Source organism: Thunnus maccoyii, chromosome 22 (assembly GCF_910596095.1).
Source record: "Thunnus maccoyii chromosome 22, fThuMac1.1, whole genome shotgun sequence".
Taxonomy (NCBI): Eukaryota; Metazoa; Chordata; class Actinopteri; order Scombriformes; family Scombridae; genus Thunnus; species Thunnus maccoyii.
The window spans coordinates 9,495,059-9,521,365 of record NC_056554.1 but is presented as its reverse complement, the minus strand read 5'-3'; the positions used below and the strand labels follow the sequence as shown (position 1 = coordinate 9,521,365).

The window sequence follows — 26,307 nt, the reverse complement described above, 5'->3', positions numbered from 1 at the left end:
TGCATCAAGAACAGTACATAATTGGGTGGATCAGGACAGGAAATGATTAGCAGAAAAATGGCCATTTCATATTTGAAATTATATTTCTAAAAACATAATGTAGCCTAAAATGGTAGTAGGTTGCAGGTTACTAGGCCATCTTCAAGGTCAAACAAGGGAAAACAATTTATATGAATGAAATAGCCTTACAACACATCACAATATGATTTGGATAATTAAACCTGGTTCAACAATGTTAAACCTGAGAGTTGCTATTCTTGATACTCGCAAGGCCATCTACAAAGTCTAATGATTGCAACAAAGTACAAACAATTTGGATGAATGAAATAGCTTTACAATTAACTAAAAACCTATTATCAGGAATACCGAGCGTTCCTGTAACCATAGTAACTGACTCTCACTCCTGCCTGCATGTGCACGGTGCAAGAGGAGAGGGAGAAGAGCTGCTGACTGAGATTACTCTGAGCAGCATGCATGGGAATGATAGATTTGTGTATATTTCTCGCTGAATAACTCGCTGCGCAGTGCTGCTCTGTCTTGTCTGTCCGTGTGCTGTCAGTGTCCTTTTTCCGTGATGCAACATTATCAGTTATGAATTTGTTTTTCACCGTGTGAGAAAATGTGTGAAAAGTGTCAGTTCCATGAGAGTTGGCAGCCCTGGTTCCTGATGATAATAAAGATACAGAAATTAAAAACCTTCAGTTCTCACCTTGATGCCTGCTGCAGAAGAGCCTGCATCTCCCTAAGAGAAAAGGCAAAAAAAAAAAAAATGAAAAAGGTGCCACAAAGAAAACAATCCAACAATGACAAAGGTTATTACAGCCCACAATGGTGCTTTCTGTAAGGTCACATGAGAAACCAATCATTACTGTGTAATTAAAGTTACAACAAAAAAATGAAAGAAGTCCATTTTTATTGAACAATGCAGAACATAATGTTAGGGCTGCTGCATTTACTGAGTTGTTTGGACAAAAACTGGGTGGAAATCCAATTAGAAAGAAGATTGTCTGCTATTCTAGGCAGTGTTCAGAATGAATGTACCTTTTCACAAAAGTTTGAGACAGCATTTTTATAACTACAGTCCTGGGAATTATTTCATTGTTTTTACACTGTCAGAGCGCAGCTGCATACTGGTGATGACATGGGTGAAATCTAACACTATATAGGAAGAAATCCAACAGTATAGGAGGTAAGGAGCTTGCTAGATATACTGTACTAACGGCAACCATTTAAACCTTTTTTTGTTGCATCTCTTAAGGTAGTGTATTGAACTAAAAGGAGACAGAGCTACTTATATCACATTTTTCCAGCGAAGTCATCCAGACGTCCAGAACCCAGGCCTTTCCTATGCACTGCATTACTACTGCAGTGTACAGTAAAAACAGACATAAAACAAGGGGCCAATAAGCGTAATTATGGGCGGTTGATGGGAAAAGGGAGTGGGAAGAAGGAGACTGGGTCTTTAGCTCTGGTGTGGACTCTGTGGTTTCACTACACATACGCCTCGCGCTCAGAAGTTGCTGAAGGAATGCCTCTTGCCCTCAGCTTTTTATGGGAGTCATTATGATGCATAGCACACAAGGCATGTTTAATTGCGGCATTTTTTTTTTGCAGACAATAAAATGTGTTACTGTTTACAGCTGGGCTTTGTTGCATACTCAAGGGTGCCTCTATCCCCTATCTTAAAACTTATCATTCCAATTTTTTTATAGACGTTTTCACAAGTTTTTACAGATTTCATTACGGGTTCAGAAGATCTGAGAGGATGGAGTTTTACAGTTAAATACAAAAACAGCCTCCTCATATTACGATATAGAAGATGAATGAAAGCCTTTTACATGATTGAACATCATGAAATAAAAATGTTTTGGGCAAATACGTGAGAAACAACACGGATGTTATGTTGTGGTTGACCTAAGAATTACAATAAAACAGGAAACTTTATACTAAACCCCATACTCTGGCTTCTTTGTGTCTTGATTGAATAATTGTTTCAACAAAACAAACATCAAAGTCAGCGCTGGTTTACACCTGTTGCTTTCTGGCAGGGATTGATGTGCAAGAATGCCTCACATCTGCATTTAATTCTTACATCTGATACAAAAAAGAAACTACAAAAAGTGTCACCTTGTTAAACTCATAATCAACCTATTGACTCAATGCAAGCACTGTTAACTTTTGTTCAAATGATTAACCCAAGCAGCATTATACAATAAAGAGCTAATGTTGTAGAAAATACAAATTTACTGCATGGTGTGCACACTTCTAACCTAAAAGCCACTGTGACCTTTGTGAAAACAAGTATCAGAGGTTGCCTTAAAAGCAATTAACGCTACTGCTGAAGTGCTAAACCCCAGTGACATTTTCTGTCATGACAGACCTAACACAAGTGACACTAAGCTTAAGAACCAAGTGAGAGTTCTCACTAGTTAAATCTATTCCAAATGAAGTACTATGAGATGGAAAAAGCGGGGGAGATGGGAGGTGAGTTGAGGTGTGGCACAGAGTGCTGAAATGTCCCAATTGGGCCAATTACCGTGCTGAGGCTACAGCCTGTGATTAAACCACAAAGCAGAGCAGGATGGAGAGCTGTCACCACAGCTCCACTTCATTATGTGCACCCAGAGCTGTCGCTGCATATTGGCATTTAAAGATAATAGCATGAAGATCTTATAATGTATGCTTGGTAAATCGGGCCATTTTCCAGCTGTTTGCCTGGTGAGAACGCCTGAGATAGAGAGAATTAATCTGCGAGCAATGAAGCCGAAGCAGAGTTGTGAAAAATCGAAGTATTAAATTCCGCCAAAGCCTTCAAAACATGACTGTTACTCAACATTATGATCATTAGCAAAGATGACCAAATTCAGTGGCCTCGGCTGAATTTCAAACTCAGTCACTGAGTTGGGATGTATGTGAGGCAACACAGATTATGATTGGGCTCCCTGGGCAGAGTGGCACTGCCAACAGCTGAAACGCGGCCAGTTCACAAGAGCTTGGACCGGATCTTGGGACTCAAAAATTATACCAACCACTGTGCCACACTGGCACCAGAGCCAAATGCTCACAGCCTGGAAGTTCCCAAAAACTAATTCAAGAGTTTACTTAGATTTATTTTTCTGAAGGAATTTTCCTATCTCTTTTCAACAAGAAGAGTCACAGTTAATTTCACACCTTGTTAAATACATTAGAAGTAAATGGTTTAGAGCTAAAGCTTTAAACTGTGCTAATTTGTGTTTTTAGTGAGTCCAGAGATGGACACACAGAGACAGCTGGAAACATTACTCTTTTGATTTTATGATGGCTTATGAAAGCAACACAGCTGGTAATATGTTACATAAATGTGTTGTATATTATAAATCCACAAAACTTCCGGTTAATTAACTTTTTTCATGTTCCAGAGTGCAACAGATTGTGTGTTTAGGAAAAAAGAGACATTTACATTTGTGCATTTAAACTTGTGTCAAAAAACGAGCATGCATGTATATCTGTCCTGTCATTTAGTCTCTTTCACACTCTGCAGATCCCCTGACGTCAAAACAATCTCCCTTTGTATCAAGCAAAGTCCGGTCCAACTGCTTGCTCTGCCATTCCTCTGTCCCTCGTGTGCTCCCTGAGGTCTCCCTGCTCACCAAACTGAAGCTTTCACTGCCTCACCTCTCACCCCGTGTTACCACATTTTCCCCCGTAGTGCGTGCTGTGTTTTGTTAACTTTGGCATCCTCAGCATGGAAGACTACAAGATGCCCTCCCCCTCATCTGTCCTCTATGCTCTGGTTTCCTCTTCTACCCAGCGAAGCAAAATATCAGAGAAGAGGCAACTGATTAGACACAAAAACTCTGTTGTCCACATGATGACAGGAGAATAACAAGCTGATTTCTCTTCTAATAGTCTATACGTGCATGTGTTTGAACGCGTATGGGACATTTTCTTCACATGCACTGAAAAATCAATCATTCCTTTGGGTGTCTGACATATGTTAAACTCCTCTGGATGCCAAATCTAGTTATACCTTGATTGAAAAGCAATTATTCCTGCCATATGTTCAAAAAGTCACTTTTAGATCTTTTCACTGAAAATGAGGTAATCCTATCCATACTAATGAAAAAATCCTCTCTGTTCCCAGCTCTTTACAGCACCTTCTGTATGTTTTTACTGCAAAATAAATGAGTACGCTCTTGAAGAACGAATGGCAGGTGACTGGCTACAGAAGTCTGAATTCTCATGACACTCAATTCCATTTTTTCCTTTTTTTTTTCTTACTCCTGCAGCGAAAATCCATCATTTTTTTTTCACTTTCACTGCACTAAGGTAGACCAGATCAAAGCAATGCTTGAGCTGCAAAGTTTTATCGCCCTCCACTTTCCTTTTTGTTCACTCATTTTCCACAGATGATATCCTGCATCTGTTTCCCTCGAATTGTGTCTTTCTTGGCAGCCGTGTTCGGCAGTCTTTTAAAAAAAACCAGATTACCCATAAAGTGAGAAGTTATCAAAGTTGCTCACCGCCGAACAGCAATAAATTGGCAGTGACATTTTGAGTACACTGCTTCTACTGCGCTGCTGGTCTATCAGTTATGTTTTGTTTTTATACCAAACTCAGTATTTCTAGCAAAAAGAAGCATCCGGTGGGTAAAAAAAACAGTATTTTGTGTCTGTTCTCAGCAATTGTGTTACTATTTGTTGGCAACTTTGAGAAGAATCTTTATCTTTTCCCAGAAGCGTGAGCCATTTTTGTACAGGCCTATTTGAAGCTGAATCAACATTTTCAAAGAAGCGTTTATTCCAATCCATAATTGTTTTCTGAAATGGAAGGCTCCAATTTTGTCGCAAGGTCGACCAATACAAATAAGGCTGTGACCTATTTTCACTCCCAACTCGTAGTTTCATAAATGCTGCTTTGACAAAATAATAACAGCAAAGGCGGCGTGACAACTTCTGGATAGGATGCATCATCTGCCTCTGGACATGATGTCAGTGCACTAATACAAAACAAAGAAACGTTTCCCGAAAACAAAAGCTTTTGGACAGAAACATGAATCTATTACTTCACAGAGCAATCTGTCCAGCAGAGCTCTACTCTGCATTTTAGTTAGAAATGGATCCAAACTTGACAAGCTGTCTTGATGATAAATGGTACCAAATTAATGCAAGAGCCATCCAACCAGAAAATGTAACGTCAGCGTAGCACAGCAATTAAGTCCACATTAAGCACAAAGGATGCACCAAGTGCCAGGATGATTGCTGTTGTGTAGCTTTGACTACAGCTGATGGCACTTGACCTCAGCTACTTCTGCTGCCGCTCTCCACAGATCTCCACTCAGATGGCTAACATTAACTTTTGTTTTAATGCTTCCCGGCCACAGTCAGACTCTCTGCTGTTCCTCCGAGCTGGATCCAACACATAAACACAGAGAGTGAAAGGTAGAGTGGAATTTACATACCTTCTCCCCCATATCACCTTTCGGCCCTTCTTCACCCATATCGCCCTGTGATGAAAAAAATCACACAAAGAGAATCATATTCAGTCTTTTGGTCACAAGAATGTATCAGTTCAGAGAATCTAAACTCCAAAGAAAAAGAGCTTAAACAGGATTTTCAGATTTCTCAAACAGGCATAACACACAGTAGACATTTGCCAAATGTTCTGCTTTTTCTCTGACCGCCTTGTAAAACAGTATAATAGATGTTTGAAGAAAAAGCCAAGAACATCGTAGCAAAGATGAAGTAACATTACTGTACATGTTAAATTCACATTAGTCACTAACTGAGTCATCACACATGGTTCAAATATGACTGACGTCAGGTGACGTAACACACCCTGTGGGGTACAGGGCTTTTTTCTTATCTTTATTCAAGAGTGTGGTCTTTCAATTGTGGAGCATGATTTATTGATTTCATGTTCAGATTTTGTAATTCTTTCCCTCATACCCTGTCCTCACACTCAAACAGCCCCCGCTTGTGCTTAGATTTGTTCTGCTCCTGCTCAAACTGTGCGCTTACACTCATGTATTGTTGCTTGCACAGATTCCCTGTTCCAGCTTCTGCCCTTTTCCTCACATTCAGGCTGCTTCTGTGCGTTAATGAAACATCTACTCTCAGATTTCTGCTCTCGGATTTTTTGTGCAACAACCCTGTCAAAATCCCCCCAACCAATAGAAAGCCAGGTGTGGTTTTGACCAATGAAATGATCTCTGCCTCCTTGCGGGCGCGTTTGCTTTACTTTTCACAGCGTCCTGTACGTGCGGTTACTCTTTAACCGGATTCATCCACTCCCGCCCTCCAGGCCATTATTAAATGTACTTCGCTTGCTTTCTTTCTTACTTAACTTTTGGAATAAAAAGACAGTTAATATATATACCAGCACCTGTACTTTTTACTATAAAAGCTACATGCAAAAGTAGCCATATAGCACATGCCTGAGTGCAAGGAGAAAGGCTGAAGCTGGAGTAGGAAATCTGAGTGCAAGCATAAAGTTTGAGAAGAAGCAGAGCAAATCTAAGCACAGGCAGGGGCTATTTGAATGTGAGGGCAGGGGTTTGAGAGAAGGAATTACAAAATCTGAACGTGAAATCAATAACTCATGCTCTCAAATTGAAAGACCACATTCTTGAATAAAGATTGGGAAAAAGCTCTATAGTGGGGCATTGTGGAGGTCCTAAACCCCTGGCATTGACAACTGTCACTTCTTAATTCATGACTTGCCATTCAATCAGTATGAAAAAGACTGCTGCTTTTGACAGAATATGTATCACTGCACTGCTGATAAATCAAATTGATTTTATACTGAGAACATGATAGCCTTGTATGTTCTTAATTTGAAGGTAAAAAGCAAATCCAATGATTTTTTTAAAAAAGAGTGGTGTCCTTGCTCTTTAGTTAGGTAACAAAGTCCAAAACAGTAGTTAACAGATCTGGCTCCTTTCAAACTAAAGTCTCATAGTAGCTACTTTGGAGTGAAGTCATTAAGATTAAATTAAAGTTGTGTTGTTTTTGTCAGGGACCTGATCATTTCACATTTGAGAAATCCAGATGATTTTATATGAAGAGAATGATAGCCTTATAGGTTGCGAATCATAAAGTTTATAGCACTTCGCAGGATTATAACAGTTGTTGGGCTTGACATCAAGTCTTCATCAATTTAGATGCCTTTCTTTTATTTGTTATTAGAAGCTAGCATTACTACCAGCAGTCAGGATTAAAAAAAACACAGTTGTTTTCTAACTTAAGAGCAATGAGGCTAACTAATAAAGTCAAAAACAGCACTTTATGTAACAGATCTGGCTCCTTTTAAAATGAAAACTCGTAGTACTTTTGAGCAGTGATTCCAAACCTGAGGGCTGTGGCCCTCTAAGGGGTTGCAGGATAAATCTGAGGGGTCTTATGATGATTAACAAGATTGTAAATAAGAAAATAAACACTGCTACACAAACTGTTTATTTTGTTCAATCTGTGCTTTGCATTGCTTTAGCATTTGCTGGCTAAAAAAGGTTGGGAAACTCTGCCTTAAAGTCAAAATTATAGAACAAAAGCAGAGTGGATAAGCTAAGAGACAAGACAGCTTCACACCGACTTTGACTGTGGAAATCAATCTACCTTGTCAGACCATTTTAGTTATATTTACAACTCTCTGTGGGGAGCTAACCTCACATCAATCTCCACTAGATGCAGTTTCTATAACTGTATATTGAACCATTATTTTCAGCCTGCTAACTCTCCACAGGACACCCATAGCGCGATCTGCGGTGGTTGCTAGGAGATTGTGACCGCACAGCCTCATTATCACAGTGAATCAGGTGTGTTAATGATGGGGAATAAATCTCTGATTTGATGAAAACTTGGAACAACAACTGTGAACAACTGCCTGAAGCCCAGTTCTGTGGTCGATGAGGCATACTGAGTCATCACCTCCCTCCCCGGGCTGCCTCGCTCCCAGCACTGTCAGCGTTCACACCTCCCAGCAAGTAAGGGCACCATTGGAATTAGAGGAAGGACAGAATAAGGCTGCTTTTCTTCACAGAGGCTATTGTGTGGGTTCAAGTTTTCTGGTCTCCTCCAAGGCTCGAGTTGGAGAAATTGGGTTCAGTTTTGTGACTCACTGAATCACTGACTCACTGATGGCCAAATCTCAGAGGGGAGCACCACTGAAAAAAACAAGCTGGAGCCGTGAGAAGTAAAGTGCATAGCTGCTGTCATTTTATAATGACGGCTGTTCCAACACATGGCTGGGTCTCAGGCTGATGTGAGCAATAATGTTTGGGGATCTGAATTAGCACTTTACCTTTTCACCTCGCTCTCCCATTTCACCCTGTTGGGAAAGAAAGCAGAACATTAAAGACAGAAAAACCTCAGAGGGAGTTGGGTTCAGTTGGGGAATTATTGCAGCCACTAAGCTTTAGATGGTATCTGAGGTTAAATTCATGTTAGATTATGGAAATTCTCTCATGTTATGGCTGCTTTTTCCCCAGACAGACCCTCAAGTGTCAGCTTTTTGAGGTATTTTACAACTTGCACAGTCATTACAAAATGTGTCAATATTAACAGGTAATAATGCCAATTCTAATCATAGTTTTCCACAGTTACACTGCAAAGTTAGTTAATGAAAACTCGTGTGTATATGTTACCATCACATTTAATTAAACACATGGATGACTGCGTTGAGGGTGACATGTGCTTATTAATATTTTGGCATATGCAGAACATATTTTTTCTTGTGAAAGCAATTACCCAAAGAACATAAATTAATTGATATTGGTTCTTTTTCCAAAAATCAATGCAAAAAATGTATTTAAAAAATAATGAAATGAAAAATGGTCCCAAAAGGTCAAAAAGTGTGATGAAAAAAATGGCAAAAGTTGCCTTAAATTTGAAAACGAAGAGAAGAATTATAAATGACTTGACGAAATAAAAAATAAAAATATGGACACCATGAATTTGTAAGAATAAGAGCACACAGAATATGTGTGCACCAGACCTTGGCTCCAGGGACACCGTCCAATCCTGGGATGCCAACATCCCCCTATGGACAGCATAACATACACACAGTGGCTGCACTCAGTGGGCTGTTTCAGCAATGTGAACTAAAGGTCAGGAGATTAAAAAAAAACTTTTTTTCCCAGTTTATAGATAACCTTTAACCTTAACGGAGGTTAAGTTTGTGTCGCGCAGGTGTTATGCATTTGCAGGATGGCTGATAACAGAGCGGTAGATAGGATAGATAGTGTATTTTACTATACTGCAAGGAATGGGCTTGAAATGATTCTGCACATGTTACTGTAATGTCAAAAATAAAATTCCAAAAAGTTTAACAGTGTAAAATGTTAAAACCGCAAACTAAGTCTGAAAGAAGAGAGGATAAACAAGCTGATTAAAAGTTTAATTATCTCTGGTTTGGTTCTTTACATGAGTAAAGGAAGAAAGCCAAGTCCATCTGATGAATGCCAGCATCCCTTCTCTCTGCGGCTCTAACCCAGAAACCAACTTCAGTCCGTCTGTTGCCAGAAACAATTAACCTCCCAACCTTTGCAAAGCTACCGCATCATTAGGCTTTTTAGAAGAGTAGCAGCTATTCCTCAACTCAGACAGACAACTTTGACCGGATGACGCTGATTAATGTAGCCAGGATGGAAAATAAAGCAAACTGTTGGATAAAACTACGTGTCAATGTGCTGCCCAATACTGCCTATGTTGTGATTAATACTGGCTTACTGTATATATTGTATATTTTTCCTTCTGCTTTCTAATTGATATAATTTTTGAGTCTTTGATGCTTCATGACTCTGCATGAAGCATTGTGGGAATATCAATGTGTATGCTCCCAGTATAGGGTGTATCCCCTCCTACGTTATGAATGCTGGAATCTTGTATCATCTATCAGCCCACATATGGGAGCCATTGACATAATGATGATGATATATTGCCATAATGATGATGGAGTCTGATTAAAAACTTTTAAACTGGGGCTGATAAGGTTTGCATTAGTGATCATCCCCCTTTAGTGGATATCTATTTCAGATCAATAAGATGTCTGCCAGTCAACCTGCCACTGCTGGTAGAAGAGCTTTAACTGCTTTGGAGTTCAACTTTCTGCATGAGTGACACTTACATACCATAACGGATTCAGTTTTATAACTGCATTGCACAGCGTTGGGGTTCTATTTCATGGGTGCTGGCAAACCCCACTCCTTACACAAGTATGGAATTAGGTCTTCAGCTTTTGCTGTCTCCACAGTCAGTATGGCTTTCACTCCAAGATGAAACTTCTTTACTCTGGTTCTTATTACAGCCATGCGTGCCTCTCCTCTCATATATTTACAAATGTATGCTTGAGATTAAAAAGATGGCGCCTCTCAAATCATCTCCCCATTCGCTCTCGTCACTTATACCATCGTTCGCTCTGGAACAAATATGCTTTTCCATTTTTCCTCATTGTGACACACCTGCACTGTGTCTTCTTTATTCGACTTGAGAATGAAATGCAGAGATGAATTGAGAGTGTGAGCAGATTCGCAGGCAGCTCGAAACAGTAATTTGCGGTTAAGGCTCGAGGATGCAGCCCAAAGGATTTCTCCTAAATAGGATGGCGGTTTGAAATTGTCAGAATGCATGGCAGAACATTTCTAATATGAAGTGCAACACATAGCCAAAAAAGACTAATGAAAACTGTAAGTATGTTAAAGTGAGTCTTTTGAGGATAAAATACTTTCAGGTGTGGGTGGAAGTTGTGATGGAGGTAGTACTTTGATTTTAGACGGGCTTCTCATTTAGTGTTATGAATAAATCAAATTACAATATGAAGAATATAGCTATAACTTAGTCTCAGACTCTCTTTTCAATAATATGACATGACTTGTCTCACTTGCAAATCATCTTGTTTCATTTATTATAAAATTATTATCTGGATTTGTCACTTTTTTTCTTAGAAAAAAAATCCAACTAAATAAGACAAAATGATTTGTTATTAGGGACAATCTAACTAATCAGTCTAACAACTCATGAACAGCTAAAAAAGGTGTAGAAATCATCAACTGTATTGTTTGAACCTTTTTATATGTGTGAGCTCACCTTCAGTCCATCGATACCTGGGATACCAGGAGGCCCAAGTGAACCCTGGGAAATAAATGCAAAAGCTTTTAGGTCTGATTATATAACACACTTCATTTGCATTGCAGAAAGCATTGGACACTGGAGTGTCATGGATTTCCATATAGAAATAATTACCATTCAAAAGAGTCAATATTTCTCTAAAGGACTAACTCAGCACATGACAATGAACTTTGTCTTTCTATCTGCCTGTGCAAGGCCCAATCCATCGTTGAGTAGACTCAACAAGCCAAAGAAAGAGAAAGATACAAAAACTTAACAAAACTACCATCAAAGGTCAACACATCAGACACAAACAGATGTGGGATTAAACAGCCTGCAGACGCGCTCCTGAACAGGCCTGTCTATTGTTCCCATCCCCTCTTCTGCACGTACACGTGTGTGCTGATCTCACAAAAACCCCGCCAGAATAAATACTGCATGTCATATTTTAAAATCTGAAAAGTTATTGATGACATACTGTAGGCAGATGGCAAGACTGGGTGTTGAGAATAATTCCGTTGAGTTTCAACCTAAGAGAGTTTGAAAAAGCCTGTATACTATAGTTTTTATGTTTGCAGGTACTGCTTTAACTTACTTAAAGACAACAATTTATACTGAGGATGTACAAACATGTTTTAATAGACTCTCACTCTCTTGCATAGTGGTTTGCTTATGTTGGCTATTTGTGCCCCTTAATAATGAAATTTACTGTTATCATGGTCACAGTTGTAGATATAGTCTTTGTAAATCATATCAAGTTAGAGTTGGGTAAAAATAACAGTATACAGACTTAAACAAATTATATTTTTCATAACTGTGGGTCTTATTTCAGCAGCAAAACATAATTTGGAATGCAGGGGAGAACAGACAGTGAACTTTACTCGGGTGGGAAGTTTCATAAAATGTATTGTTCCAACTTAGATCAGTGCAAATATACACCATGATTCACACTCTACTTCATATCATGTAATGACACCAAATCAATCACCAAGGTGATGAAACCGAAATAACTGTTGACGTGCCCCCTCTGCTAAACACAGCGCTACACCAGCAGCAGATCTAATTGAGTAGCCTCGGGGCCTGGCTTTTGAGTCATTAACACGGCGGTGTGTCATCATTGACCCCTCCCGACAGATGACAGCGTAGACAGGAAGTGTCTGATTGGGTTACACTGAACAAACACTGGCAGCTACCTGATGGCTGGATATGGCTTACATCTGTTCTTCACATCAGCGCCGCCGGGGACCCGCAGTCTATATCGCAGCAGTGTAGCTCCAGATTCTCTGTTCTCTGTCTGTCTCCTACTCTGTCACTCTTTTTTCTTTCCCCCCTCATGTTGTTAGAGCCTGAGCTCTCTTCTTATCTATTTACTTACCCTGTCTCTGCCCCTGTATCTGTAATCTCCAGGTAAATATATTCAACACCCTTTGGTGTTTAATTTTGTAGTCTTTGTTTTTTTTTAACAGTCATTTTTGTACAGTTACTATCACATCCAAAACATTATTCTAATGCTAATGGTTTGGTTTATATCAAAACAAAACTAAGCATTATAACAGAGATAATATAGAAAACACCTTTTCAGTATGAGGTGTATTTTTGATATTACTCAGTAGATAACTCACTCAGACAATCTCATTTCTTTTAATTTAAAAGAAAAGTTAGAAATACCAGTGAAACAAGAAATGATTCTCTGAAACTTACTTTTAGCCCCTGTGGCCCCTCAGGTCCCTATAAATGGGAAGAGAGACAGAAAGAGTGTGTGAGTGGAAGAGAGAGAGAGAGAAACAAAAAGAGTTCATGTCAGATGAAATAATATGATTTCACACAGCCAACACAGTCACAGTAGAAAGACTGGCAAGGCTTGTGTAGGATTTCATACAGTGAGAACACACCCTTCAGCCAGAACAAAATCACAGTCAGTCCCTTGTTTTATTCCATTGACGAAAAATTAAAACAAACTCACCCTGTGTCTTCTTTTCATTGAGCTCCACCATAAATATTAATCGCTAATGAGATCATGAATAAAAACTTCTATGGTTTTATCTTTTATGTTGATCTGTTTCTGTAATCGTTTTAGTGACTGTAAAAACTGTCTTGTTTGGCTGTTCTACATTCGATATCTACAGTCCAACACACAGAGAGGTTCATTACCTAAATGGGCCAATTGTTGGAAAGCCTTGCAAAAGTAATAAGTTAGGGCAAGAAAGGCGCCACATTCTGTAAGTGAGATTGAAATCAGTGATAGATGTGTCTGGGAGGACAGTTTGTATTTTCAACCTGCTGTTTACCACAGTGAAACTGAGGGCCAACGTCCTCCACCAGAATCTGCCTAAACAGCAGGACTTCTTTATGACTAAAATGAGAAACCAAGCTGAAAGTTAGTTCTTTCCATGTTGGCTACACAAGACTCTGAACTATTGCAGTACCACAGCAGTTCATCAACACCTTTACGGTTGGCTGTTATGACACTTCTTGTTGGCCAACATTTTTCTCACCCTCGGCTCAGAGTCTACGGTAAATTGTGCCATTTGGCTCATCACCTTCAGTTGGGTCAAGGCCAGACAGACCTTATGCCCTACAAGCCCTCCAAAACAACAACCTTGCTAGTTTTATTCTTGTTGATGCAGTATAATTGGAAAAACCAAAGATTTGGTCCCCTGATGAGTGTGAAAGTTTTGTGAATCTGTATTCATAAGTAGCCAATGACACATTCAGGTTGAAAAGTTTGACTGTCAGTGCAAATTTTTGTAAAGAAGAAGTGCAGCCTGGTGGTTGCCAACTTATGACTTGTGGCCAACGCACCGATGGATGCTTGGCTTAGCTAAAAGGACAATAATAAAGGACCAATTTTCTGAGAATAAACCGCTTGTTCCATCTTTCCTTGTTTAGTTTCTGTTGATGAAACAAGCTGATCACCAAGTAACCGAAGCTCAAAACTTTCCCACTCTTAATTCCCATTTTTACCAAATTAGCCTGTTAAAATCCGGGCAGCAACAAGTTCTCACATTTACAGAAACGGCCCACACAGTTGCAGCACATTTATAGTGCATTCCATCTACGCTTATGACAAAAACCTCAATGAACAACTTTCATTACACCAACCAACCAAGAAGAAGGTTTTCCTCTGCTTGCCTTTAAAAGCCTTTGTTAGCTATCTTCAGTTGGGTTTGGTAAACATGTTTATGACCCAATAGGTATGTGAGAGCATGTGCCACTCGCCTGAGCGCTAATTAGCTTGGCTACATCTGAGAGCACTCAGGAGCTACTGGCTGAAAGGAGATTTTTTTTTTTTTTATAAAGTCAAGAGCCCTTGTGGAAGTCTTGGTGTTTTGTTCTCATTTTTGGGCCCTGACATTGGCAGAAAAATAAAGTTAGAGAATAAGCCAAACATCTTTATGAAAAAGGATAATTATTTCAACCAACAGTATTAATCATGATAGCACATGCTCAGCATCATACACCTTAGCTGCCTCATTTAACATTCATGAAGGCAAGGAATCCTCAAATGTGCTTTATTGACACCTGTTGAAGTGGAGTGCAAAGCACAAAGCGCTGAATGTTTTGTACTTTCATTCATGACTTGGAAATGACAATGAGGCAATTGACTGGTCAATTCCCACACGCAGTCAGCACTTGAACTTCCCAAGTCTGTATTTCTCGCATCTACAGGAAAAATATTTGGGCTGATCAAAGCGCTGAAAAGCTACATGTTAGAGCTTTGGAGTGCAGATTAAGAGCTTTTGTTCAAAGTTTCTGTGTCAGTCATGAGATCTTTGCAAAATAATGCTGTTATTTAGGTTAAATTGAGTGATTTTAGCCTTAAAGGAACATTACTGTTTTGAAAACCCAGGTCTTATTGTCTTAAGTTTGGCCAATGTAGTCATAGGTTAGCATAACACTGTGCTCACCACCATAATTGTAGAGATTGTGGACATGTGTGCTTTATTTAAACTGTGCACATGACTTTTCATTCTGAAAGACCTTTCAATCGCAGTAGCTATAATGCTATTGCTACTGCACAATTGTAAAAAGCTTGCAAAAAATGGATACAAAATGGAATGCAATAGATTATTGTGTTAATTAATTTTAATCTTCACCTTAATTTGTACATTAAAGTGGCCATTATCAATATTTTTGTTAACAATGGATTACATGACTGTTTATAGTGACAAACCAACAAAGAATTATCTCCAGATTCTGCGGTTCCCATCATCTCTACAGGGCTTTCTAGCATCTTTCAGCTCATTATTTTGGTTTTCCGGCCCACAACTTTACTGTTTTGGTTCAGTCTCATTGTGTTGTTCTCAGATGTAGCAGGCAGCTGTAAAAAGCTCTAAACACTCATTGTGCACTTCTTAGCTGACAACAATAATTAACAAAGTTAGTGGCTGGCAGGAAAACATACAGTAGTTGAGCATTTAGCAGCTAAAGAGTCAGATATTTTCCTCAGGAGTTGGTAGAGACTAAAACCGAGCCAAAAGGAGAGTGAATATTATAATTTGGCCAGAAACATGACTCCAAACAAATACTAATGTTGCTCTGCATCCGCTGGATGTGTAAATAGGCAACATGCTAACAAGTTCGCCATTTCAGCTTAACAGGTGATGCCCCAAAGTGGCCAAAGAATGAATTAGGCTATTGCAAGTTTCAAATACGGTATCTGCAATTGGATTAGAATTTTTAAAGGGCATTTGAAGCTAATATTTCCTTGGTTCTCATTGGACTCCATTTTCCAGTGGATTGCTTCTGTCCTTTTCTAGTTACAGTGGTGAGTATCATATTATACTAGTCTATTGGCGGGACTGTTGCCAACATTGAGGTCTCTGTGAACCTAGGTGGTTTAATGATATTTAATGATTTATTATTATGCAATGTAAACAGAGTTTACATTGTATAATTAGAGAAAATTTGGGGTTTTAAAGTCTAGGTGATATTTTTTAATTATATCTTATATTTGGACTATCTAGGCAAAAAAGTTAATTAAAATAAAAGGGATTCAGTCTCCTCCAATCTCCTCCAATTACATATCTAGTGGTGGAGTGTGGAGAAGGCTTTAAAACATGTACACCATAATAAAGAGACTTAATTAATTGAACAGTTAATAAATAAAACTGAAGTTTTGGGATTTTTGTAAATGCTAGATTCAAAAAGGTGTTTATTCTGGGGGAATTGTAACTTAAATTTACATTTAAAATTTTTGACAGGACCATTCATTCATTCCAGACAAGAGAAAAGAAGAGATGTTTTGTACCAGATTTAGCTACTTGCTAACTTCCATCAGTGATCCCTAGGCAGCTACCGTAAACAAAACTTCATGACTCAGTATTTCTAGAGTCCTTGCAATGGTCCTGCCTATATGTATACTGGGTAAATATAAAGAACAAAAAGACTCAGATTGTAAAAAAAACAAAAAAAAAACAAAAGCTTGAATTTCCTGTAAGAACAAACAGAATTGTTCCACACAAAAAATGCTCTCCGTTATTTATGTCAACATTTGCCACAACATTGTTTGGGTCCACCGAGCACGGCCTGAGCCATTTACTCACATCTTTGCTCCTCATGTTTGGCCTCACATTAAAAGGAAACTTAACAACATCAAAATACTATACAGGTATGTCCTCATTACACAAGCATATAAAGAAAATTGGTTTCCTACATGCATGCATGTTGTGCATTTTTTTTAAATGTCAAAGGTGAGTCACTAGTGCATTGTGGGTAGTTTTGGAATGAACAGAACGTTAAAGGGGAGCCGTGAACTTTTGCAGCATAATTGGAAATAACACCAAAAAGCAGATGAGGACATTTTTTCACTTACCGGTGGAACACCGCAAACAATACACCACTGGTTTTCCATATTTAGTCTTTTTGAAGCAAAATCAAGTCCTAAATGAAAACTGTGTGCAAGGCTCCAAGCCACCTTTAGAGAGCTGAAGAGACCCCCTTAATTTACCCCAGAGAGACCTTATGGCACTGATGATTTTGAATTGAGTCCTGAAAATATTTCCTTTTTCTTCTTCTTCCCACCTCCCCCCTCCTCCCCGTTGTTCCACAAGCGCTTAATCCTTCTAACCAGCTCCATATGTCCTTGAAGGCTGCTGGAAAACTGTGGAATCTACTCTTGCCTCTTTAACAATAGCATCTACATCAAAAACGCTGAGCTGTGTCAAGTGGGCGCTAGCTCCTAGAGTACCATAAAAGAAGTAAAAGTTGGTTAAGGGTCAACCTCAAAATCCCTACCTTGAGCTCACTTGTGGAGATCTAAAAGTGCCAATCAAAGATTATCCTTTCAGCTTGCTGCACAAAGTGGAGTCTATCAGTCTAGTTGCTTATGCACATCCAATTAATATTGATTTTCAAAGGACAATCAAGGATGTGGACTGGCATTGTGTGTCTGGATAGAGAAGTTTTGTTTTATTCCCTCTCTAGAGGCTCAACAACCAAAATGATCATTTACAGAAACTTTTCTCTCTACTCCATTATCTTATCATTACAATGTTTTTCTCCACGGAGGAGCAAACAAACCGCTGTTGGCTGGATGAAACAGAAGCTATCTGAAACTCAAGCCACCTGACAAACCTGCACACTGGTTTGGACTGTGTTTGAGCGGCCATGTCACATCTTTTTACAACCTCCAGGACATGCTCATCTCAAGCTGCTTTACGGTAGGGGATTGATTTCCAAATGATGACATTATTCCTTGTTAAAAGTACATTAGTGTCATGCTGTGTGTATACTCGTGAAATAGTATGCCTTATTTCAAGAATTACAGTGAGCAATGCATATTTTTTACTCAAAGCTCTGTGCCTGGCCTCTCAGCTCATTTTGAATGTGATTCACCATTCATCTTCTGGAGAAAACACTCCAGCCACTGCCATGAGTGGTTGTGTAAGCACTGGAGACTTATGGGAGTACACCTGGGACCATCTATTGCAAATTTGACATTCATGACACTGAATTTCAAAACAAAACTGCGCTGCTTACACAGCTATGAGCACAAAGGTGATAAATGGATAAAACATATTTACAGCCAACAAAAGCAGAGAAGTTTAGCGACATAAAAACAGAAAGAGGGAGTCAATTTAACAAAATGTAGCGTGTTAAGTGATCTCAAAATGATAAGCAGCTTTAGCTTTCTACCCCTCTCTCTCTGTCTCTACTTAATGTGTCTATTTAAGCCTCGCCACCCTTTATTTTCTCTGTCCGTTTCTTTCCAGTACACCAACTTTTTCCACACCATAGGTCCGAGGAGATGGAAATCAAGAGATGAAAGCCCTTGATAGCACCTTCTCTGTCAGCTTTACTTACCCTCCCCTGCACTTGTGAAAACTGACATCACCAAGTGTTTTCACATGTCACATTTTCCATCCTTGCTTTCTCTGGAATTTGGCTTGACCAATTTGATACAGCATTTATGAGGAAATCTTAATCAAATGCTTTATTTGCTGAACACCACAAGCGGTATCCAGTTGCTGGTAACTGGAACGGCTTATCCCTACTGTATAAGGGGTTTTGTGGGTGAAAACATTTTTGCAGTGTATCATAAAATGTGCCATTAATAGTCACCGTAGTATCCATAAACCACCTTATGAGTATCTCGGAAATTTAATCTACTTTTAACAAGACTATGAGTCTATGGCCATGCAGTCGGCTCTGTGAGGCTGTTCACAGCAGTTCTTTAAGCTAAATGCTAATGTCGGCATGCTAACATCTTCTCAGTGACAAGGAGATGAAATGTTCATCATCTTTTAGTGTGTTATCACGCTGACATTTGCTGATTAGCTACTAACACAAAGTACAGCTGAGCTAATGGGAATGTCATTAGTTTTGTGGGTCATTAGTCATAAACCAAAGTATTGGACAAAGTGAAATTTTGACTGGCTGCTGCTGGTAGATTCCTTATTTACCATACAGACATGACAGTGGAATCTGTCTTCTTCTCTGGCTGGTTCATTAATCAATGTCCTATTCAGCTAGTTAACTTTTGGCCAGAAAGTGAACCAGCAAATTTCCCCAAATGTTGAACAACACAGCCTACATTTCAAACAATTCCTTGATGCTAAACTGCTAACTAATATATATGCTCAGCTGCTCATCATGATCAAAATGTGATTCCAAAAGTAAAGGTTTGTGCTTACCATGGGTCCTGTTTCTCCAGCCTGCCCTGGGTCACCCTATAGGAAATACAAAACAGCCAGTTAATAGAAGAGCAGTGGTTTTTTTGAAAAGTTGAGAACATGCATGGTGTTTTAAAAGTATTCTAAACAGTATTTAGAGTAACGTCCTATTTTCTGGCAAAAAATTACACTGTTTTCCACATTATGGTTGAATTCCCCCTTTCTTTTAGTGTTTAACAGCCACTATGGTGCATAGCAGCCAGGTTGCCAAGTGGAGCTCAGCATTGTCCAGCTCATATACCATGTTGGCTTGGAGGTATTTATCATGCTGTGCCACCTGTACCCTTCAACGTCTCTGTCCAATACCCTTGTTCTAGTCTCTGCTTTTGGTTCAGACCTGGCTCTTGGATGTGGATGTTCCTGCATTTCTCAGGGTAGAAAAGAGACATATGCCACGTCCAGATTTCAATGCCAAAGTCGTGCTTGGACATTATTCCATTTTTGCCTCTTTGTTACATTTACGGTACAATTTTTGTGACTATTCCTAAGTGATTCATGGCAGAAGAAATAAATCATTAAAGAAAAAAAGCACCACAGAAAGAGAGGTTTAATTTATTGGAAAAACTCAACAACTATTGCAACTGCAACTGGAAGAACTGAAACCAATAATCATTAAAAACTTGGAAAGATGCGCATAAACAACACTTAATATTTTTGCACTCCCACTGTGAACTCTGCCAAGACAATAAAGATCAGCTGGAGCTCTCGGAGGGTTTTATGGTGGAACATAATTGACAGGCCTGTGTCTTCTTTCCCTCACAGGCAGAGCACATAAATGTGTGATGCCAGTGACAGGCTTAAAGACATGGAAAAGGTTACGTTATAATGAAAAACAACCAAGTAAACGTAAATCCATAGAGTAAAGTGTACTCTGGGGAGCATATTCATGTTTAGCTAAAGACATTAGGGCAATGAACTGCAACATAGCTTGTCTAGTCTTCATTAGAAAGCTTTTCATTGGAATAAACCCTCCCGGCATTGAGTCAAAGTCAAATTCAATATGAGTACAAAAACAGCTGAACTCGTTTTCCTCTTACTGGAAACAATACAGTATTTTTAAAGGACAATTCCAGAGAATTTTGCTGATTCAATGTTGTATTAATAACATATTGACTGCAAAAAATGTAATCAGTGTTCTCCAGATTTCAGGTGAAAATCAATACTCACTGCCAGACCAGGTATACCTCTGGGCCCATCCTTTCCTGTGTCCCCTGGAGGCCCCCGGGGGCCAGGTGGGCCCGGTGGCCCTGGAGGCCCGGGTGGTCCTGCTTGTCCCTGATCTCCCTGTGTGGCAAAATAACACATTTCAACATCATTATGCTGTGATATTGTTGGATCCACTGAGACTGGAGCCACTGTAGTTAAAATGATAATGAAGAGAGAGTAGTGGAATGATCTCGTGGGTGGCTATGAGCTGCCTCCATTCATAACATGGAGGAGAGTTTGCATCTTGGATCTAATGGCTGACGCTAGCATACAACAATGATGATTGTGCTGTAATTTATCTGATTTATAGCTCAAATATTAATCCCTTAAAATGTAAGCATTCCCAACTGCACTTAATGAGATGAATATGAGTTCTGCATAAAAAAGTCACATTTGTCAGTGTAGAGCTACAATAATCAGGGCAAAAAACATACTGAGGTCTGTGGTCCATTATCATACTCAGTTATAAGAAATTCTAAGAGAATACTCTAACTTGCAGGAAAAGTGCTTTAAGTGGTGCCAGGACAGTAATTCATTTTACTTTAATATAACCGTGTTTAAAGAAAGACATTTCCATATTTTCCTTAACAATAACAGAAGAAGTGTAAGAGCACTTATGACAGGTCTGCTTAAAGGCTTGCATGCAAACTGCAGAATGGCCAGGGAGAAGTGATTCGGTGAGACTTGGCACGGAGGACAGACAGAAGAGTGAGGACACAGCCACTACCTTAATGAGCCGCCGCTTTATGAGCTGCTGGTCAGCGGAAAGAAAGCCATGATTGATCTTAGGGAAGACCATCTGAGCAGGTGTGTGAGGTCAAGAGGTCGAAGGTCAGAGGTGAGAGAAGGTTGAAGAAGGATGAGGTCCCAGAAGAAGGAGGAGGAGGAGAAGGAGGAAGGCAAATGCAAAAAGAAACAGATTTTGTTAGAAAGGCCTGTGTTCATGAACCCCGGTCCAGCGCCTTCACAGACTTGGGAGAAATCCACACTTTTCCACCATGGAGGTGGTTTGCTTCGGAAGTCTGGGCTTATTTTTTGGAGCCAGGGCCCATAATTACCACCTCAGGGGTGCGAGGGCGCCACAACAGACTCGCAGTCCCCGGAAAAATGGGAATTTCTCCTCCTCTGTGAAAGTGCTGTCATCATCATCAACGTGCCTGCTGCTAATTCAGACCCCGGGAGCTGCACACACTGAAACCAGCGTGGTCGACCTTCTGAGTTGAGGTTGATTTCTAACCTTGTTCCTTTCAATGCATGCATTATTCTGCTAGTATCCATTGGTATTAAGTGACTTCATCTATCTCTGAAACAATCCTGAAGGCCAAATTGGTGGATTGAAGGATTTGTGGTCAACCATGGGCATGAGTTTTAGAAAAACATTTTGCCACATTAGTTCATCATCGAGTATTCCTCTTAGAGTTCCTTCCATTCATTTTAGCATCAATGGACAAGAGCCAGACCATGTCTTGGTTTCAGGATGCCGATTCCTGTTCCAGTCAGCTACATATTACTGGGTTGTAAAAGGCCACCTTTGCTTTCAGTGGGGGACCTGGCATGTAGCACGGAACAGAAATCTCTTGAGTGAAAGACTGGTAATGGCAGTGGGGGAAGAGGATAACTGGTTTGACTGGCCGTGATTAATTAGATGGGATAATTAGATTGTGCCTTCTCCATCATCGGCATTTGAGAAAAAGGACCTGACAGTGATTCATTTACTCCCAGTGTGTGCTGCGGAGGGGTCGGACTGAGCAGCTAGGCCACACCACCACCGACAAACCTTGACAGTCAGGATCTGATTGCTGTGCAAAGCAGCCAGCGTAGGGAGACCAGGCAATCCCTAAAGGGACAAACAGCAGAACATGGCACAACACACAGATGACATTCAAACACTGGGTGAAAAAAAAAACAGTTAAAAGAGGAAGAAGATAAGCATCCTACTTCTAATTATTCTTACCAGTGTGAGAAACAAGCCTTATAGTATGTGAAAATAACATGTTTGTGAGGGTTTTGAGGGTGGGATTGAAAAGAATTTCTTAATATGGTCAAAAGCCAACATGACATTTAAAAGTTTTAAGGGCAAGACATTTAAATCCAGACCTAAACAAGACCAACTTTTTATTTTAAAAATTCCCCATTTATAAATGTCCAAGTTTACTCTCCGCCATGAAACTGTGTGTGCAATGGCACTGCAACCACTGTGTGTAAAGTATGCAACAATATCATAGCTAAGTAACCATTTCCTCTTTTTTTCTCCCATATAAAACAGACAGAACATTTGCTGAGATGATTATCACACAATAGTCTTTGAGCTATAACATGCTGGTAAATGGAGAAGCAGTATAGTTCAGAGTTTTGGGCAACATAAAGGAACTGAGATATTCACTGGAAGTTCAATCAAATGGTTTCCAATTCCCTTGTTAACAGTCTTCATGACAGATGTGATCCACTCATGAAAACTGAATAAAGGAAGAAAGCATCGGGCTTATGGTTTATAGCTGGGTAGTAGCTTTAATCTGAATCCAGAAACATTGACATATCTTCAGTTTAACATAGTTTTGAATGTTTTGTTTCACTAAATGCACTGCATTAAGTTTCACTATCATTAGTCATTCTTTTTGTGGATATTGTCCATACTTTTGTCCAGACATTTTATTGCATGCCCGTTAAAGAAGGTCTCTGATTTGTGACGAGTCTTTTACAGTTACAATGCCACATAAATGTCCACTAAAACATTGATTCAACATTCACTAAACCCCTCCCCCGAACAGTGATTGTCCAATCATAGTTTAGCAACCATGACTGGGCACAGCAGGCTTTTCAAGCTTTGGATTTCGCCACATGTCCAAGCAGCATGCATAGAGTTGTAGTTAGAGCGATATTTGGCATTTAGAGAGTTTGGAAGGTGGTGTCTCTTTTCAAAGCCTCTCCAAACCAAAGAGCTAAAGTGTAAGAAATTGATTAAACAGTGTGTTTATCTGCTTTAACATATAGTAAGCGGCAATTTTAGCATGTCCGGCTAAGTAGATTACTACTGAACCAACCTCCTGCCAAAGCCAAAGAGCACATCATTAACACATTTATTTGTAGGTTTACAGGTAAGGTAAACAAAAAAGAAAGGTAACGTTATTGGCTCTAATGCCAACCGAGATGGAGTTACATCACATTGATTCATCTGCTTCTTGAATACCCACTCTTATCATGTTAAAATTGAAAACTTATGATTTGAAAATATTACCAAGTAGGTAAGCTAAGCAGCTAAACACAGTTATATTATGACTGTTTGCCTGGGACATGCAGATTCAGCCTTAGCCTTTTAGCACAACATTATGTATAAAGCCATCAAGTGCAGATCCCTTGTTTGTTTGTTTTTTGTTTGTTTTTGGGGGTTTTTTGTTTTTTTTTAATTAGTCAGGCAGGTAACATAAAAAAGTCATCCAGAGTTTGTTTTTAACCAACTCATTCAATAGTTAAAAAAAAGAGAGAGAGAATATGTATATTCTCTTGTTTATCGTTAGACTGATGGTTTCGCCCTTTAGACTGCAGGTTTGGCGCCACCATAAATAACCAACCTGAGTGAAGTATTTCTCAAAGACTGGCACACAGGCATAAACATGCCCTGTAAGAGATTGATCTTTTCTTATATTTAAACTTAAGATAAAATCTGGCCTATCCAAACATGGCTTTAGTGCCATCCCTCTGGTTTTTCAAAGATAATTCAAAAAGCATGGCTCATTAAGAATATGGCTTTCAAGGCAGGCTGATTTAATTCAGCCCTGCAGCAGAACAGAGCGATGGATACTCTTACTGTACACTGCAGACAATAGCCATGCTGTGTGTGACTGGGTTTGAAGCGCAAATATTTCTCAAGTTATTTACAACCTCAAACATATTGAAGACAGAAAAGTAAAACAAGTACTGGATTATGGTCAGGGGGGAATGGATGATACAAAGAGTTTGGGCATGGAAATGTAAAGTGGCGCATGTGCAGGCTGGCACTGCTTTCTAGGTTGTAGCCTGTTTGCTTTTATGATCATTTTGATACATATGTCAGGGGAGACACTGGAGAAAAGCTGCGGCCAGGTTGTCAACCTCACCGCCCAACGTATGTTTGAAATGTGGGGGGAAAAAAAGACTATCTGACCAAAGCCAGTACATTAGTTTGTCTGTGGGACATGAGAGAAAGAGGAGAAATCTTAGGTGTGGGTTAGTGCTTACTCTGCGCTGCCTCTCTGCTGATGTCTATGTGTGAGAATGATAATGACATGGCGGTTGACAGAGAATCCTAACCATTTACAGATTGCTTTTGTTTTGCTTTTCTCTTCCAAAACGGATGTTGGTTATTTGGTGGGGAGCTCTATTGCTGTGTATGTGCCTGCAGCGAGATGACTGCAACTGTACTGTAGTAAACAAAAAGCCAGATATGAGGACAATCAGCAACAGCCGTCATAGGACACTGGCCAGAACCAGCATCTCCTCAACCACACCAAACACATAAAACATCCCAAGCAACTACAGGCTGTGGCATTTTTCTGAATATCTATATGTGGAGTGGATTACCAACTCTGTGCACAGATGGCTTTAATACATTTAAGAGAGGAATAATACATTCATTTGAAGCCTCAGATTTGGCATCGATATAATACATCAAATTTATCTCAAGTGAAGTTCATTTTAAGGCTCCTGATTTCATGTGCAAACAGCAGACGGTAAAACACTTCTTTGTTCACGACTGAAAAGTGAAATCCTGGAAACTACATAATCACAGCCTCTTTACTTTGGAAGAAGATTGCAAATTGGTCAGAACCCAAGATGTGAAAAGTAAAGCACTGGACAAACGAGGGCAGATTTTTTTTGTTAAATCTCAGGAATTTTTCCTCTAACTAAACTGCCACCCAGGAATTCTCCCAGCCTTTGCTTGACAGCTGTAGCTAGTGTCATCCCTCAAAAAGACCACACACCTTCCTTGGTAATACTTATAGCCAGTAACTGCTGTTAATTACATCCCACCAGTGGAGCTCGACCAGCAGCCACACATTTGTTTGTCAAAACTGGCCAATTTATTATTTGTTGCTTGGTTAACCTTTGATGTTTGGATGCGGCCTTTGACCTTTAGGGCCGACAAATGGCTGACCCTGACATGTGGGGAACAGGCAGAGGAAGTGGCCAAAGAAATTCTGCCAGCCATGTGACAATTCTCACACTGTCTTTGGCCATAGAGGCTGAGAGGTTTTGATTTGACCTCTTGACACAACCCTAAAAGACACACACATATTGCATTTACATGCAAACACAAATAATCCGTCATTCAAATGAGTACACTGATTCTAGCTTGAAATCAAAATCTGCTTGGTTTTGATTTAATTTGGCAGACTGCAACGAGTAGAGGACATATTCTTGACATGCTCTGTTGTTTACATGTACCTCCATATGGGTTTAATTGACTCTGCACACAGTCAATACCGGCCATGAAATGAGCTTCATTTCCAGCCAGATAGAGTCAAGGTCAGGCAGCACTTGTCTTGTTCTGTCTTCATTTATTAAGGAAATCTTTTAAATACTGTTCCACTACATTTACCTACTAATCTAATGTGCAAAGTCAATATGCTATTCTGGGGAGCTAATATGATTTGGTGGTGACCTAGACTGCTTTCATGCCCCTGTAGTCCTTCATATGTGACTGTGACTGTGTGTTAATTTGTACCTGTTAGGGGACATTTTGCTGTAATTGGAAGTTAACAAAATGGTATCTTGAAGTGGACAGTTTATTTATTGACCCTGTAAGACAAATAGGACTTGGCTAGTCCCTGTTACAAATCTGTCAGTCAGTCACACTGCTATTTGCAAAG

At 39.6% G+C, this 26,307-nt stretch overlaps 1 protein-coding gene across 2 annotated transcripts in view; it reads right to left on the bottom strand.

Annotated features, from left to right (window-relative positions):
* LOC121888957 (collagen alpha-1(XXV) chain) overlaps positions 1–26,307 on the bottom strand; it is a 146,046-nt gene that overhangs the window by 17,217 nt on the left and 102,522 nt on the right. For both annotated transcript variants that reach the window (XM_042400592.1, XM_042400591.1), the window contains exons 7-15: positions 21,189–21,260; positions 20,423–20,539; positions 19,217–19,252; positions 12,783–12,809; positions 11,061–11,105; positions 8,971–9,015; positions 8,278–8,304; positions 5,441–5,485; positions 710–742 (exon numbers count right to left, since the gene is read on the bottom strand). In XM_042400592.1, coding sequence (XP_042256526.1) covers positions 710–742; positions 5,441–5,485; positions 8,278–8,304; positions 8,971–9,015; positions 11,061–11,105; positions 12,783–12,809; positions 19,217–19,252; positions 20,423–20,539; positions 21,189–21,260 — 447 coding nt within the window. The remainder of the gene's footprint in view (positions 1–709; positions 743–5,440; positions 5,486–8,277; positions 8,305–8,970; positions 9,016–11,060; positions 11,106–12,782; positions 12,810–19,216; positions 19,253–20,422; positions 20,540–21,188; positions 21,261–26,307) is intronic.